The sequence below is a fragment of the Xiphophorus hellerii genome, chromosome 5, assembly GCF_003331165.1.
Source record: "Xiphophorus hellerii strain 12219 chromosome 5, Xiphophorus_hellerii-4.1, whole genome shotgun sequence".
In the NCBI taxonomy this organism is placed as follows: domain Eukaryota; kingdom Metazoa; phylum Chordata; class Actinopteri; order Cyprinodontiformes; family Poeciliidae; genus Xiphophorus; species Xiphophorus hellerii.
The window spans coordinates 16,174,958-16,192,382 of record NC_045676.1 but is presented as its reverse complement, the minus strand read 5'-3'; the positions used below and the strand labels follow the sequence as shown (position 1 = coordinate 16,192,382).

At 38.3% G+C, this 17,425-nt stretch overlaps 1 protein-coding gene across 2 annotated transcripts in view; it reads left to right on the top strand.

The window, feature by feature from the left end:
* The window catches only part of fbxo41 (F-box protein 41), a 37,249-nt gene that overhangs the window by 13,632 nt on the left and 6,192 nt on the right, over positions 1-17,425 (top strand). For both annotated transcript variants that reach the window (XM_032562046.1, XM_032562047.1), the window contains exons 4-11: positions 7,612-7,819; positions 11,251-11,324; positions 12,750-13,129; positions 15,774-16,012; positions 16,109-16,224; positions 16,734-16,886; positions 17,045-17,140; positions 17,240-17,358. In XM_032562046.1, coding sequence (XP_032417937.1) covers positions 7,612-7,819; positions 11,251-11,324; positions 12,750-13,129; positions 15,774-16,012; positions 16,109-16,224; positions 16,734-16,886; positions 17,045-17,140; positions 17,240-17,358 — 1,385 coding nt within the window. The remainder of the gene's footprint in view (positions 1-7,611; positions 7,820-11,250; positions 11,325-12,749; positions 13,130-15,773; positions 16,013-16,108; positions 16,225-16,733; positions 16,887-17,044; positions 17,141-17,239; positions 17,359-17,425) is intronic.

Below are 17,425 nucleotides of genomic sequence, written 5' to 3'. Positions count from 1 at the left end.
GATTTATTGTTTGTTTCCAGACACTGATGTTATTTTTAGTTGCAACCTGTAAGCTGTGCAAAAAAATGTTTTTACCAGAGAGTAAGTCTTGTAACCTTCTCCATCCGATCCATTATGTTTGTTAAGAAACAAACAGAATTAAATTTATGTCTCATCTAGACTAATTGATCAGAGATCTTGTAAAGCTCTCACCTTTGTTCGTTGATTGTTGGCCTTAAATGAAGACAAAACCTTGGAGTGTACATAGCTACATACAGGTCTGGCACGAAGAGAACAGGTGGAGGGGAAGAGACAGAGGAATGGAAGGAACCAATGAAGAACAATGAAAACTGATGAGTTTATATACAGTAGGAAAGACTAGAGATTGACATTGAAAGTAGGTGAATTAATCGAGATGTATGTGAAGCAGCAGTGGCAGAATGACAGCAGGAGACTTGAGGGAGGAGTAAAAAAGAATACAAAGTGTCTGAACTAAGACTCAACAAGAACCACAAATCTAGGAAAAAAATAAGAACAACACTAAACTGGAATAAATAAATCTAAATTAACAAAGGCCTGAACAGAAGAATAAATCAAGAAACCAAACACAAAGGAAGGAACTGATATGGAAACACCTAATGCATAATGAACACTGAGAATGTAACCGAGGATGACAAGACCAACAGAACATAATTAAACCAGAAATTTACACATATTGAATAAAAAAACTTTTTTTTTTCATTGTACAAAGTTAAATTAGACCAAACGTCTCATGGTTTAGGTCAGTTAGAATTACCAAAATTATCTCTATGTTCTAAATCACATAGAGAGAAAGAATATATTAGAGATTTATTTATTAAATCCACCTTGCTTTGCTGAGTGGCCTTTTTGCTCATGTAAGTACAGGACACATTTTATAGTTTATAATGGCGCCGTCTCCAGCTTCAGCAGGAGACGAGGTTTTTGACTTTTGTTTTGGGGTCAATTTAAACATTTCTGACCAAAGCATTTTTAATCTCTGGGTCACAGAACCAGACTCCACTCTTGCTCACAATTTGCCTGATTTCTTTTGACTTTCTCCTTGAACATGGTCAATGTATTTGTATACCACTTCATGTAGTCCAATGAACTCCAAAGTACTTTACACTATATTAACTCATTCACCCAACCATGCACACAATGTGATAAGCTACTATATTATAGCCACAGCTGCTGCCTTGGGGCTGTCTGACAGAAACCAGCCTGCCATGCACCAGTGCCACCGGGTGTGTGAAGTGTCTTACCCAAGAACACATGTTTTCTTGTGTCAAACAAGAAAGCACGTGTTTCCTTAAAATACATCCACAGCTGTGTGTCCAATCAACTCAAATGTCAATTAGTCTACTAGAAGTTTCCAAAAGCATACTTTCATAATAGTAATAATAAAATACTGTTTTCTATTTTATTGATAAATTAAAAATTGAGTTCTCTCAAAAATAAGAGGGAGATCCTCCAGGTTGTGAAACAGAGGCATTTAGAAATAAAACCTAAGTGAAAAAGAAATGTCTTACCTTTCTAAAAAACTAAGTCTAAAAGACATCTTTACATGTCAAACCATGGCTCCTTTCATTTTTATCTCTTTCTTGACTCTTCTGCATATAGAAATATAGAAGTGCTTTCTATCATAAAATGCTCCATTTTTATTCAAACAGCGGTTTCAAAAACTAACATGCAAAAAAAAGAAAATCAGGTTAAACTACTGAAACATTCTGTACAAACACAGCTCCACACATCACTACTCTGTGTCTAGAAATGATGCATGCATTGGCTATTTACCAACTCTCACTAATGGCATTGTTAAATACCATGTAGATAACAAACAGACATTCAAATGAACACATTGCATTAGTGCCTATTGATGATTAATAGAAGGCTATAATTATCGGTATCAGATAGCAGATAGTGGTGTCATCTGTTGACTACAAAAAATGGTTTGGTTTATAAAATGCCAGTAGTCAAAGATGGCTGTTACTTTTTGACAGTGTGAAGCATCCAGCCAGTTTGGTTTCTTAAGAAACATTATTAATATCAACACATTGATCAGCTTGAGCTTTGGGGATTCCTGGGTTATTTGTGAACATCATAGGCAACCTTTTGGTTTGTGGTGACTGTTTAGCTGAGAAGGCTGGAACCTGGATCTCAGCATCTCTGATTCAACACCTGAATCAAATGAATGGTTCATTACTTGGCCTCTGCTGGGCTGAAAGATGCTCCAGGCGTGTTGGAGAAGGAACGCATATGAAACCTTGAACAAGTCCGACTTAAAAACATTCCACCATTTCAAAAGAAAAAGGGATGGACAAATATTCAGTCACAATGATGAAAGGAACTTAATGATGTATTCAAAATGCATACTTGTGTGGACCCTGTGTGGATTAGAGGAATGTTGCAATAAATCCAAATTTGTTCACCAAATTCTTGTTTTTAATAATTCTAGAAGTTGTAACTTGTTAAATCATTGCACCCTGAAAAACGACCTGTTGATTTCGGTTTATGCACAGATGAGTGTAAAAAAAAATTATCCTCCTGCTAATACTTTACCAACAGGACTGTTCCTGTGCAAACTTTAGCTAAGACGTGAATAGGCTACCTAAATAGTGCTTAAGCATTTTTTTCATGTCAAAACTATCTGTGAGACAGAAAATACACGACACCTGCCACTTTAAATGTTACATTTAATTGTCATTTCTAGATACAGGAAATCATACATAGAATTTTCTTATGTATTTGAATGAGATCGGCTTTTCTTTTATTTCTCTTATGAAATGTAAAGCTGCTGCTCACATGTTTTCTGGCTGAATCAGAGTGAAATTTGTGAAACTACTTCCTTAAAATCCTATCCAAAGCAACCTCTTCTCCAGCGTGCACACACATCCCCACACACGGACACACACACATATCATGTGTCTGTGTCTCTGAGGAAAAGCTGGCAGTGAAACAGGGAGCTTATTCAGACTCTAAAGTACATCATAGGTCTGAGGTGGAAAAAGGGCATCACAGTTAGAAAATTTACTGCCAGCCCAATGACTAGGCAGACTCCAATGAGCTGACAGCCTTTGAATAACACAGTCACACATTTTCTTTGACTCATCCCAATGTTTGTCAAGATCACGAAGATATCAGCGGCTGCTAAGGCCCTCAGAAACTCCAAACAGGAGTAATGTTTCACATCAGAGGTCTAGCTTTTGTGACTTTCGCATTCACAAATGGCTTTCTCAAACTGAATTTTGCCTTCAGCAGCACTAAGAATAAAATGACACCCGTCTGATCATTTGTCCCGAGCTTAAAACCTTTGTAGGTAATGATGATGAGCAGGCACAATGCCTCACGCAAAGTTGCTCATTTATTACTTTGTATGCAGATAACATTGTAGAGAGATTCATTCACAGAACAATTATGCACCACAAACAGCTCTTTAAATACTCACTGTATATACATAATTAAGATAAAACTCCCTGGGATGAAAACAAACAGAAGTTGCTCGGGCGTGGCTGTTAACTGGCTTAATAACAGCTGGAAAAAATAAGAACAGCTTGAATCATTAAAAAACTAGGGCTTGCGGACAAATGAAAATGCTGAAACATCTTAATTTCAGCCTTTAAAATTTTCCCTCAAATCAGCTCATTTTATCTGTCTTTGTAATTTGCTGGATGATCAAAATCTATTCAAGCAAAACCCATCACTGGTTATAATTGGATATAATTGAATCAATAAATAAACAATTAGAACTATTAGACTAACAACTATTAGAAAATATTGGCTCCGATCCACTAAGATATGACCCTCTGCCTGACTTAACAGACTTCTCACTGTGAGCAGTTTTTTTTTTTTTTTTTAGAGAAGCAGCCAAGAGGTCTATGGTAACTCCAGACAAGTTGCAGAGATCTGTGAACATTACAGCTGCTGGTTGTGAAATCTGACCTTTATGGAAAAGTGACACAAAAGAAGCCTTTGAAAGAAAACGACTGGTGTACAAACCATGTAGGCCGCACAACAAATGTGTGGAGGAAGGTGCTCTTGTCAGATAAGAACAAATTTCAATTTTGGGGTATCTTGTCAAAGGCTATGTGTGTTGGAAAACTACAATTTCACATATCATCAAACACAACATCCCTATGGTTCAACATGGTGGTGGCAGCACTATGATGTAGGGATTTCTTTCTCCCTCAGAAACATGGAATGGATTTGGAATTGGAAAGAAGGAAAATGAAAAATATAGCTCAAGGGTCATTATTCACTGCAATTCAGTAGTGATCCATAAAAAATAACTACTGAACTGCAGTGAATAAATTGTAGTTTATCTTTACGGGAAGTATTGCCCAAACCTAATTAGTCCCAAAGAAACAAATTCTTCGCTTTTGATAACAGAAGAATTCGTTTTGCAGATGCCTTCACTGTTTTCTCTAGGAATATTTGGAAAGGTTTTCATTATTAAAAATATTAGTCATTAATTATTTGTGGAAGAATATTATGAATATACTATTAGGTATCAATGGGCCTCATTTAATCACCCTTTTTATCTGCAGGTATATTACTGTATCTGGAGTGCGCAATAGTCATGACAGTCTTAAGGGAATGTTCTGTGAACAGCAAGTATTTGTATTCTGACAGTACAGACCGGTTTTCTGTCGAGATGAAGGCACTTATGATCGTATTTGATGGATTTCTCAGACTGAAGTGAATGGATGGCTTGGTCGATATTGGTCTACATTTAGATGAGGATTTATGAGCGGAGGGACCGTGTGTGTCTGTGGTTAGCAATAAGAAGCTAATACGAGTGTCCTACAAGTTTTGTGAAGCTATTTGAAAAGTGAGGATAAGAAAAAGAATGGATAACTTTGTCTTTTTTTGGGGATTTATTTTTCCAGTTCTCATTTTTAGGATTGACATGTAAGGCAGAAGTAACATAAGCCACAAATATTCTGATGTTATTGAGTCACAAGGCAGACATATGGCAGTGTTTCAGGTGCATAAGACGGTGTGAACATGTGTGTTTAGATGTATTTCAGAGATCTGTGTGAATATTGCTGAGATAAAATTGTTCATACGTCATCATAAAATGTCTGCGTTTGTATAGAAATATGGATTAAAACAGGAAGACTGCACCTCCCATCATTTCCTTTCCTTTACTGACAAACATCCTGTTTTTTCTGCTTCCACATGACTGCAGATTTTCACCTGTTGTTTCAGACGCTGCAGTATGTTCTTTTTTCCTTCCCAGTCATTGTTCTCTTTGCCTTAACTGACACAATCCACTGTCTCTCACCCTCTGCTTTCTCACATATTTTTTTTGCATAGGGATAAACCCTCCCCCCCCACAATATTCTATTTTCTCCCTTCCTGGATACAATAAAACAAGGTCAACCAATATTGCCGGTAAATTGTCAACAGTATGAACGGTTTTATGCTGTTAAAGTATTATGTCTGCCAGACATTTCATCCTTTCATTCTGTAAGAGGAGGAAACAGTCTAATGTATTGGTTGCTCCTGTTATCGTCATATGAAGCAAATTTCTGATACAGTTGAATAATTAATGAAGACAAGCTGCATGAATATGCTGATGCCAAAGCACAAAATGCTTTCACTTACTGGTTACTACCAAAAACGTATTTTTCTATGTTTCCTCATACAGCTCTATGCTGCTTTCTTTGGTGTACATAAATGGGGTGAATGATTTGTCCCTGTTCTTATACTAGACTTTTTAAATAACATAAAATAAAATGCCTGACAAATGAGGCAGCATTCTGTTTACCTACATTAGATGTACTTCATTCTGGCTGCTTGTCGAAAAAAACTGTTAGATTTGCTAATTGTGCTCACTAACCAATCTGACTAGGCAACACTAGTTGATAATGATGTATTTCTCTATATTTTCAAACTATCACTGCCAGAATTTTGGAAAATGTCAATTTGGTGAAATACAAAGAATATGACTTGGGATACATAAACAAATAATTAAAAAGTCTTACTGCCGTAGGTTAATAACAGACATAGACCGCAAGTAATGAGTAGTTTGTCCAGCCACTGGAAAGAAAGAAAATCATTATGTCCATCTCAACAATCAGGTATTATTGAAAAAGTTCCTTCTGACTGATGTCTGTTGTATTTTCATAATGATATGACCACCTCACACCTCACCAAAGTTTTGCAGTCATTGCCTGAATGCATGGTACCTAGTTTGGAAACTTTTATTGCACTTCTGCACACTGTGCTTAATTTGTGCAGTGGTAATGATGAATTTGTGATGAACCGTGGAGCCCTTCTTTATATGGTTTCATATTTTTTTTAGCAGTTGTGTGTCTGACATATTTTAGAAGACTGAAAGACGCACAAATAAAATGTTTTAACTGCTGCTGTCATTAGTCCTACCAAGCAAGGCAGCCATGTTAGATTTTTAGGTTGTTTGTGTGACTGACTCTTTGACTGGCCAATCTGACTTCAAGATTGATTTTTCTGAATCAGGCATTCTGACAAACTTTACTTTTTTTCTTCCACTTAAGTTTCCTTTAGTATGCTTGGATGCATCACATTAATAGACAGCTAATTTAACAATTACCTTTTCCTGGTTGCAATTTTCTCCCTTATTGTCTCAACCATAACATTGCATTAATGTATTAAAGACGTTGTTTTGTTTTTTTTATTGGTGGTATGTAATATTCTAAAATTACAACAAATTATTTTCATTTGTTGTAAGCCATAGCTATCAAAATTGCCATAAATATAATTTGAAAAATGTCACCCTGTCTAAAATAAATACTTAAGTTTCAGTTTTTAAATTGACCCACTGAAATAAATTTACTTATTTAAGTAAATAAGATTGAATAAAAATGCATCTGCATTTTCTCACCATGTGAAACCTCAAAGGGCAATTTTTAGTGAAAACAAAAAAGAAAAACCCTCCTTAAACAGTTCACTGTCATTTCATTTGCTGATTCATTGTTTTGTAATGCAGCTTTTACGTCTAGCTGACTGTCAGCTACCTTGACTAATTTTGGATTCACAATTCTTGTCATCTGTGCCTGGAGAGGAGTAAAGTTAACTGTGCCAGACACCAAACTATTTTTATCTCTAAATGTCCCCATTCCAGAAAGGTTTATTATGCGTGTTGCTGCTGCTGAGGAGTAGATTCTGGGATGTATGATGTTTCGATGCACTGACTGATGGATTTCAGCTAAACGTAAACAATCCAAACTAATGACCATCATGCTCACAAACAAATACACTTCTGGCCCAGTTTTCTTTTAATGGCTGGGACATTTTCAGTGACTCCTTTTTCATTCTCAGGTGAATTCTGTGCAGTAGCTCTTCTGCACAGAAAAGAAATGCATCTGTCTACATTTCAACATCTTAAAAGAAAATATACCAAACAAGTATAGTAAAGATTATCTGTTTATCACATTGGAAGAGTCGACTAAATGTTTAAATAATGCTGTGCCACAACGACAAATTGTTGTTGCTCCAGTTGCATCCACTTAGAGTATCTGGGATTTACTAGGACAGCTGCTTCTGCCCTCACACTTCTGTCCCATTGGGAAATAGCTTCTAGTTTAAAGACTGTCCTTATAAAACTGCCTCCTTCCACCGTGTGTGCAGGGAGGTTTCCCAGATTGACCAGTTCCTTCAGGAGACGGCGGCGCGGGAAGCCAATGCTAAGGTCCGCCTGCAGCAGTTCATTGAGGAGCTTCTGGACCGAGCTGACCGTGCTGAGAAACAGCTGCAGATCATCAGCAGCTGTGGCACCACACCGAACGGCAGCTTAGGACGCTGCAGTCTGCAGGCCTCGAAGGGCACTGGGCGCCAGGTTCGGATCTTTCGACAAATTTTTAGTTTGTGCTCTTAATGTAGTATTTATGCACTACTGTTGGATTGTTTTGGTTCCGTTTTAAATGTGTTTGAGGGGTAAATAAAATAGCTAGAGTCGTAGATATCAAATTCATTGGGAATGCTGAACTGTCAATCTTTGCCTCAAAACACACAAATGCATTTTTTATTCATACAGTAATGCCAATTTGAATTAATGAGGCTAGTCACAGACATAGTTTGCTTTTTAAACCTGCAGGTCTTCAGATCTCCTAAAGTGAAAGATCAGGGAGGTTTTTGGGTTAAGTTCCTCCAACAGGAGTCCCCAGATGATCTTTTGATCAGCTGATGCTTCCTGAACAAGGAGACTACAGAAACAGGAAGCATGATCCTTGTCTGCTTATCATTCAGCACCACATCAGTCAGAACATCGAGTCTCTGCTGCAATTTATCCTTACCAGAGAGTGTAATGCACAAAGAGGAGCCTCTGCAGCTTTAGACTGACGTCCAGCTCTTTTGTCTCCAGGCTCCGGGCTTGAACTATGCCACTCTCCCCTTGTGTTTTGCCTTGTTACACAACGATGCAAAAAAGAAAGAAAAAAAAAAACAAATAATACCCAAAAGGTCGATCTTAAAATGACACCTTTTTAAATTATTATCCAACACCTGTGGATAAAGAGGTGACCTGCTTCATATTCTGCAAATGTGTGTGCTGCCATGGAAACTAACTCCTGCTTTCCATCAAGGTTTTAACAGGATTTTTAATCAGATGTGCTTCAGATCTGCCTGAGACTAAATTTTCTCTTAGACTCTGTGTGAAAATCCTTTACTTCAAAGACCATCAGTTACTGTACAGAGGCATTATTAATCCCTGACTTAGTGCAATGTTTTACCATTGTTCATGATGCACAGAAACTGACAAATTTGTTGTCATCCCTTGTGAAGGTGCAAATTAATCCTTAAATTATGTTTCTCTTTTCTCGCTGCAGCATACTTTCACAGTTTTTTTCCCTAACTTTTAATTTGTAAATTTGATCAAGCAATTTCCAAATATCCATATACAGTAACTGCTCCATATACTAATTTACAACCACCTCAAATTAAAAAGTTAAACTATTTAATTTATTAAGCAATTTCTTTGCATTCACAGCTATATTTGCATTCTTTAGTTAAACATTCTAAAAGATAATTTAACAAAAGTCCCTAGTGGAATACTTATGAATCCCTTTAAAACAAATGTATATTTTTTTTTATGTCTTACACAAGACAAATTGTTTTTTTCGAGACATGGCAGCAAAGTGCTTTTTCCCTCCTACCATAACAAATGTAAACATGTTAAAAGTATGCTAAACTCTAATGGGACTTCAATTTCTTTAGCAACAAACGGTCCAGGGCTATTTGCCATAAAATAAATGATGAATGTGTGGCACATATTGCTTGCTGCCAGGTACAATAGGAAATCTGTGATGCTTTGTTTCTCCTCCAGAAGCTCTGGGAACCTTGTGCATGGCATTATGAGCTCTTCGAATCATCAGGACATTTTAAATCACAATCTGATGGACTCTACAAGCAAGCTATTACATGTTGTTACCATATCTTTTAATAAGTTCATGATCCAAAACATATGGTTAAAGCAATACCGTTATGGTTCACTGGTGAACCTTTTTCCAAGGCCATCCCAGTTCTAAAACCTAGGTCTTATTGAAAAACTAGTGATCTGAATTTAAGAGAGAAGAGCATAGTGGTATTTTCAGCTAAATAAAAGCTCAGATAACCTGTAAACGCCTGCTACTTACATTTCCAGGATTGAAAAGTTTCACTTCTGTTACCATATTCATTCAGAAATGCCACGTTACCCATTTTTGATCAATACTGTTTTTGATCAATGCAGCCTACATTTAGCTGCATTGTGTTAAAAGTTGAGATATCTCAGTTTCGTGTTTGCATGCATGTGCAGTGCTGTCTGACTTTGAAAAATCAGCATGACGAGCATAAGTGCGGAGTAAAGCTCAAACTGTCTGACACCTTGTAACGCAGTGAATGGGAAGCCTGGAGATGTTACCCAGGCAGCCACCCACCCTCACAGCCTCTGTTCCTCCCTCCATCCGGTGGCAGCGGGGTCGCCCTCATCTCCGAGGAGACGGGTCTCTCAGCCAAAGACTTATTTGAGGGCTGACACTCAGAGTGGACTTGTTTCCGGCTCTCTCTGATTTTAATTCCAGGCTGATTTGAAGTGTTTTGTCACAGAAAACAAAGGGAACACAACTTGAATCAAATGTCAGCGTTTGCTGAAATTTCTTTGAAGCGGAAACATACTCAAATTTCATCCACACCGCTATAGATGAATGCATTAGTATTTCGTCCATGTTATAAAGACTTGGCCCTCTTCTGTTTTTCACCAGTGTGTCTCGGGCTCAGAGCCTCAGACAGTTTGCCTATTTCCTGTATAGACCATTTCCACTGACAAGAAAGAAGGGAAAAAAGGAGAAATTGTGGTTGTGTTTGCTCTGCCTCTGAGGCATGTCAGTACACAAACCTACACCTGGCTGTGCTTCACTCATGTCTGTGCACAGTCTCGTGCAAACAGCAAGTGCTTTGGGGATGAGTGATGTGTGAAAGAGTGACGAGAGGAATTTGTTTCAAAGAAAAAAGCGTGAGAATCAGCTTTTAAGACCTGTGAACAAATAGCATTGTCATCTGCTTTCAGATCTGCTTTCCATAAATTTTACAATTTATGGATTTAAATATTTATTGATCAGTTTGTTTTATTTTTATTTTTTCAAATTTTGACTTCTAACAGCTACTGTCTTGATGATCAGTATGCTGCCTAAATTTTCAGCTAGCCCTACTTTCTTATTTGTACTTGATGGGGTTGCATAGAGGTTCAGATTTTGTTTAGAATAGCCTGGTTGTACTTAGGTCTGGTGTGTTCACTACATATAAAAAAAAATAGGATTTTTGAGTTCATTACTGGCAGGGTCATGGAAAAGATAATAGAAAGTAGAAAGTAGTAGCAGGTGTCAGCTGAGTCTGAGTAATTCTAAATTACATCTTGTAAGTGTTTTTATAGTAAAGAGGTTTTATTTTGTGGCACCTAAAACTGAAACTATCCTTCACACATACTCAATTCTCGTATTTTTTAGGTGAGTATTTGGTTGTTTTTGATTAGTTCTTTCTTTCAAAATGATCTCTGCATTAATAATGCTTCGCCCCAGGAATGTTGGTGTTCCATCCTGGTCAGCACTTTCTTCTTAGTGTTAGTGAGTTGTGAATCAGCACCATACTGAAAAATGATACATTTACCCCTCAGACGATTTCCAGATTCCAAAACTAATGAACATTTTGGATTTTATTTTATTTTTTCATGATTTCCATCTCTTCCAAACAAATTAACTCTTTGGTCTCACTTGTTTACTTGTCATTTTTCTTCAGAGAAATTCCAGCCTCTCTGGGAGCACAAGAGGAATGTACCAAGTATCAGAGAGACGATCTTCTCCCAGCACAGGGTAGGTCAGAAACTATCACCTGAAGTTTGAAATATAATTTTTTCAGATAAATCTAAAGACAAAAACAGAAGAAAAACAGGTTGTTTTTCTCACATGTAAAAAATAGGTAATTCATGCTTCCTTTATCTATTTATTTATTTAAAAAAGAGATAAGGAACATAGTCAGAACCTTTTAATGTGCTAAATTTGGCCAATAGACTGTTTTTTTTTTCCCAAATCTGATGTGAGAAAATGTTTAAAGGCTACACAACATAGCAGTTCGCTGTTGTCAGAAAGACAATCTCTCTTTATTGGAGGTGAAGAGGTTTTGACCTATTACCTAATGCTGTTATGTGATAAACTGGTAAGATTTATTGTTTTGTGTTGTCTCCATGATGGATGTTGTTGGGTCATGGGAAGTGTACTGGAGTTTTAGCATCTCCCTAATTAGCAGTACTGAGACACAGGGTTGATGTCCCAATTTGAGGTGTGACTGAACTATTTCTGGGTCTCTGGCACCAACCTCAGACACATGGCTGTACCGTAGTATTTTGACTAACCCAACTGTCATTCCCAGTTGGTAGTGAATGTCTTTCCTGTCGTGACGTCAGGCCTTCCCCGTTGAATCACTGACAGCAGAACAGACACAGACACACACTGTGGCCAGAAGCACTCGTCTGAGCCTCCTGTCTTGGGTTAATAATAGCTCCTCACTGAGGATCAATACATTCTATACCCTTGCTGTTGTTAGGCATCATTTCAGAAAATAGGAAGCGGTTTATGTGACATATTGGATGTGACTTCATCAGCGTAAGCATGGCTTGCAAAGATACATCTGAGAAATGGAAAATATTTTAGCATGTGGTGCACATTATACAGGGCTTTTCTTCTGAGACAAAATAAGACAATATGTCTTCTCTACTGATTCAGGTATTTTAGATTTGCTCTCTAACTCCAGATTAGGTTTTGTATTCGCATATTAAATTATGGTAGATGTTAGTAGTTTTGTCACAGTTTAGAGGAATACTTCCTTCTGTTGTGGAGTGAATTTCTGTTTGTCGCCAAGCAAACTTGTGGTAATGATGCTGGTCCAAGAAACCGTTTTTCACTTAACCCCCATTAAAAACACAATCTGTCATTTTCAGAAAGATTTTTCTGTGAAAAGCAGAGATTTACATGCTCTGGTTGAGTAAAGAAATACATTTTTCTCGTTTCTAATTTATGGCTTTATATTTCTAATGCAGATTTCAGAGAGGTTTTGATTCTTATACGTTTCTGTGCAGGTTCATGCTTATGTTTCTAAAACTTTTATCATGCTAATAGTCAGTCAAGCTTATTTTGTTGTTTAGTAAGACTAAAGTGAACTTTGAGAATGAGATGTTATAGATATGTTTGGCTTGAAGCAGGAAGACCATGTTTATGTTTAAATACTGTGTTCCTCTGCAGAGCATCAGGGAGGATAAAGTCTGTCTCCCAGGGTTCTGGAGGTTACGACAGCGACAGCGTCGAGATGCATCCTATGGAGGATTGTCCCGAGGCGCAGTACTATCACATGCAGTGCCGCATGGGTGAGGGTGGCTACGAGCGCTCCCCGGGATGCGGATCTAGAAACTGGGGTCTTCGCAAGCAGGCCATTCAGAACTGGCAGCGGCGACCGTACAGGAACAGCACCGAGGGTGAGGAGGGGGACGTGTCGGACGTGGGCTCGCGGACCACCGAGTCTGAAGTGGAGATGTGGGAGCAAGAGCGGAGAGCCGTGGCTGAGATTCAGCAGTCTGCAGTACCCTATACTCACCACAGCAGGGCAGCGTATCGCCCTAACACGGGTAACAGTTGTTTGCAAAATGGTCACAATCTTGAGCTATTTTCTTCACCTGCCACCAAGGCAAGTTTAATGATACGCACGATAAAGGGCTAAATCAAGTCGATGTTCTGACTTCAAAGGTTAGTGGAACATCGTAGAACTGGCAGTTGCTGTGCTGTCCTGATTAACAGCTGTATTAATTATATGAACAGGAGACGGTGAGATGTTATTTATCATTTAGTAATTTGGGATATGTATCTGCCAGCATTGCATATCTAGAGATTAAACCTTTGCCCCTTGCTCATTCATCAGATTGAGTCAGATTTGATGGAGAGCAACATCTACCTTTTAGTCTTGCAACAGAGTTTCATTTTAATTTAGGTCTGGACTTCAACTGGACCATTTGGTCTCATTAATATGCTTTGACCTAAACGACTCCAATGTATCTCTGGCTATCTGTTTCAAGTTAGTGTAAATGGACTGAACTTTCAGTGCTCTTTTCTTCTTGTCTTAGTAGGTTTGGAGTTGCACCATCCTCTTTCCATTTTTAGATAATAAGTTAAGTAGATGTCAGATGTGCAAAGCTTAGAATACTGTTTTTAACCTTACCCAGCCTGAAACCTCTCCAGAACTGGGTTCTAGGGCCTGTCTGTTGTATTCCTTGGTCTTCATAATGCAATTTGTTCACTAATGTTCTCTATCAAACCTCTAAGGCCTTCACAGAACCGTTGGATTTACACTGAGATTACATTATACACAAGTGGACTTCATTTATGTGACTTGTGAAAACATTCTACTTCCACTTTGCAATTATGTGTAATTTATAACATTAAATCAAAATGCCACACACTGACGTTTGTGGTTGTAACTTCACAAACTGAGAAAAAGTCCCAGTTTTATGAATACTTTTGCACTTAACTGTATTTATATCATGATCCAACTTTTGCATCAATTGCAGTTTAACCAGCTTTACTCTCAAGTACACAAGGAATTAGCAGGTTCAATAAACCATCTCTTACAGTTCTTATGGAGCTTTGAGACACTAGCTAGCCAGTCATTGCTGCACAGCTCAGCTGCACAACAGATTGTGCATTTTTCTGTTAGCATCATCCCATGCCAACCTTCTTACAAACCCTGCTGCTGCACTCTGCGTTTCCCATCTGCTGTGGACGTATCAGGTGGACCATGGCAGTCTGGAACTGAAGGAAATTGGGCCGAGGCTCAGTGACAAATTCACATGCACAAATTTGGCCTCCTCATTAGCTGAAAAGTTGTTTTTTTTGTCTCATGTAACATGTTGCCTCTCTGCTCTGACGTAGTTCTCCCTATTAGGAGAGACTCTGCCAGAGTTGTTTGTGTGGTATGTATCTGCAAGCACACAGGCTTGTTTTTTTAGTTCATTCGGCAGTCTTGAGTGTAGGAGGTGTGCGTGAGTGAGAAAGAGAAAGAGTCAAATAGTATGCATTGGTTCACAGCCCTGATGGTTTCAAGCAGATGCCTACCAAGGCCAAAGATGAAGTGAGTCATGGAGGAGCAATTTTGCTTCAAGGGTTAAGGCAGGCTGGGATTGGACACACTGTAACAACAGCATTAGATGGGATTAAAAAGTACAGAATGCAGAAAACTAATTATGCAATCTGGTCCTGTGGTTTTTAGTTGGAGATTAGCGCCACCATGTGACAAAAAGGGTTTTACCACAGGATGGTGAAGACACAACATTTATCTCATAGATATTTAGCCGATTGCTTAACACTCATCATGAGGTAAGCACACCTTAAGGGGCAAACGACTTATAATGTTCAGGAATAAGGAGATCCCATTAAAAACAAATAAGTGAAATAATATTAATAAAAAGGGGTCTTTCAAAACAGCTGCAACACAGTTCAAGATGTACCAGACAGGAAAAAAAAATAAAAGCAAGCTTGGAAACTGTACATTATCTGAAATATATAAAAACAGAGTTATTATTATGCTTTGTTTCCAAAAGACTCCCAGTTTTACTGAAATAGATTAAATTAGTTTTATATATGGGGTTCTACTGTATGTAGTGACTTATAACAGACCTGCACTATGTGTCTAAATTTTCCCAAGTTAGAAAAACAAAAAAAATTCTCATTTGAGAATAGTTTTACTTTGGTCATCTTAAAGCTAGTTAATTCATCATCATCAGTTATTCATCATGGACCACCCCACAAGTCTCACATGCTGATGACCTTAATTAATAAAAGCACTAGTTAAAAGAAAACTGTATAACATAGTCTAACAGGATCTAAATTGAAAAGCAGTTATCAATATTTTATGGCACAGAATGTTAACCTTTTTAGATTGTCTCTTCTACAAAGCAACACAAGTATTAAAAGTGTCTTATTTTAGGAACTCCTGAAACCAGATATTTCCATACACAAATAAACACAAAGCCTTTTCTTCCTCTTTATCTGACATTAAATCAGACAATTTTTTTGCTGTTTCAGTCTACCAGAATTAGCGTGCAGTGAGTAATGTTCTCCCTTGTCTTTGTAGATTTACAATTATTTCAGTCTTTTATTAGCATGATGGATCTTTGTGTTAGTCTAGTATTTTGTAATGACAAAATGGGATCAATTTCAAGAGCTATGGAAACTTTCTTGAGGCTGTTAAAGGTCTGAAAAGCTGTGTTGTTGCTACAGGTCGGTCTGATGTGGTTTACAGCAAGCCATGCCGCCATGAAAAGAGCCCATCGAAATCCAATGAGGTGATAAGTCCAGAGATCCTGAAGATGCGTGCAGCGCTCTTCTGCATCTTTACCTACCTGGACACCAAAACCCTCCTGAAAACCGCCGAGGTCTGCCGCAACTGGAGGTTCGTGGCCCGACACCCAGCTGTGTGGACCAGAGTGCTGCTGGAAAACGCTCGCATTTCTTCCAAGGTGCATTGTCAACATTTGTTATTGAGCTTTATCCTCTGTTTCAAAGAAAATAATTGTGGAACAGTGTAACTATTGTAAATATATGTATTTCTCTAGTTTTTGACCACATTGTCTCAGTGGTGCACTCAGACACACTCCCTCATTCTCCAAAACCTTAAACCAAGGCAGCGAGGCAAGAAAGAATCCAAGGAGGACTACCTTAAAAGCACACGGTGAGACACAGTCATGTTCACTGTTGTAGCAGATTATGGCTTTAGTTCCTCCGGGGTATTTAGCTCTGTGTGCTGCCTTGACTTGATTAACCCCATTGTTTGCCCAACTGTTGTGGCCGAGCGACGTACTGCGTGATTTCCTGAACAGTGACTGATGAGAGGAAAGCCAGCAGAGTGAACACGAGTGATGTATGCTGACGTTTTTGTGCGGTTTAATTATTCTCAGCATGTGGATATCAGCTTTTATTTGCCGGAAGAAAACAAGCAACAAGGTTTGATTCAAGTGGATTGTTGTTTGTATGAAGGACACACATTTAGTTGCATAAAGTTCTCTTAAATGCTGTACGCTGAATACATCTGATGATTGTTGCAAAAAAGCGCCAGCAGCAGAGCTCCCAGGAGCATGTCTTGACGTTGTTAGAAGTGAAGTATGATTAAAATTGACCTTTATTTTTACGTCTTTTTTTTTCTTTTTCTCTTGTGACCTTCTCTTATATTTCCGTCAAAAGTGGCTGTCTTGAGGAAGGTTTGGAGGCGTTGTTAAAGGCCACAGGAAGTAACCTGCTGATACTAAAGATTTCACACTGTCCCAACCTGCTGACTGATCGCTCCCTATGGTTGGCCAGCTGCTACTGCCGTGCCCTCCAGGCCGTAACCTATAGGTGAACCATTGCTATCAAATCCCAACTATCTTAAAATTTTACAGCATTAATCTTACTTCATTGTCTTTCTTAACCTTATTTTATTTCACGTAAGGTAAACAAAGCCACTATCTTCAAACTGTATCTTCAAACATACATCATGTTTATTTTTTCTGCAGGAGCGCCACAGATCCAGTTGGCCAGGAGGTTATCTGGGCCCTTGGCGCAGGGTGCAGAGATATTATTTCTCTGCAGGTGGCGCCCCTACATCCATGGTAAAATGATGGGACATTAATTAATAATCAGCCATAAAATTAATAACAGAAACACTAATCCGGGGATCATGTTTTCATTAGAGTGTTTGTTTCTCTCAGTCAACAACCAGCACGTTTCAGTAACCGATGCCTGCAGACGATTGGAAGATGCTGGCCACATCTCCGTGCTCTTGGTGTGGGTGGAGCTGGATGTGGGATTCAGGGACTCGCCTCACTGGGTAAATATAGAACATACAGCAGACTTATAGTGTTTTTGTTTTACTTAATACCCTAGAAAAATATTCT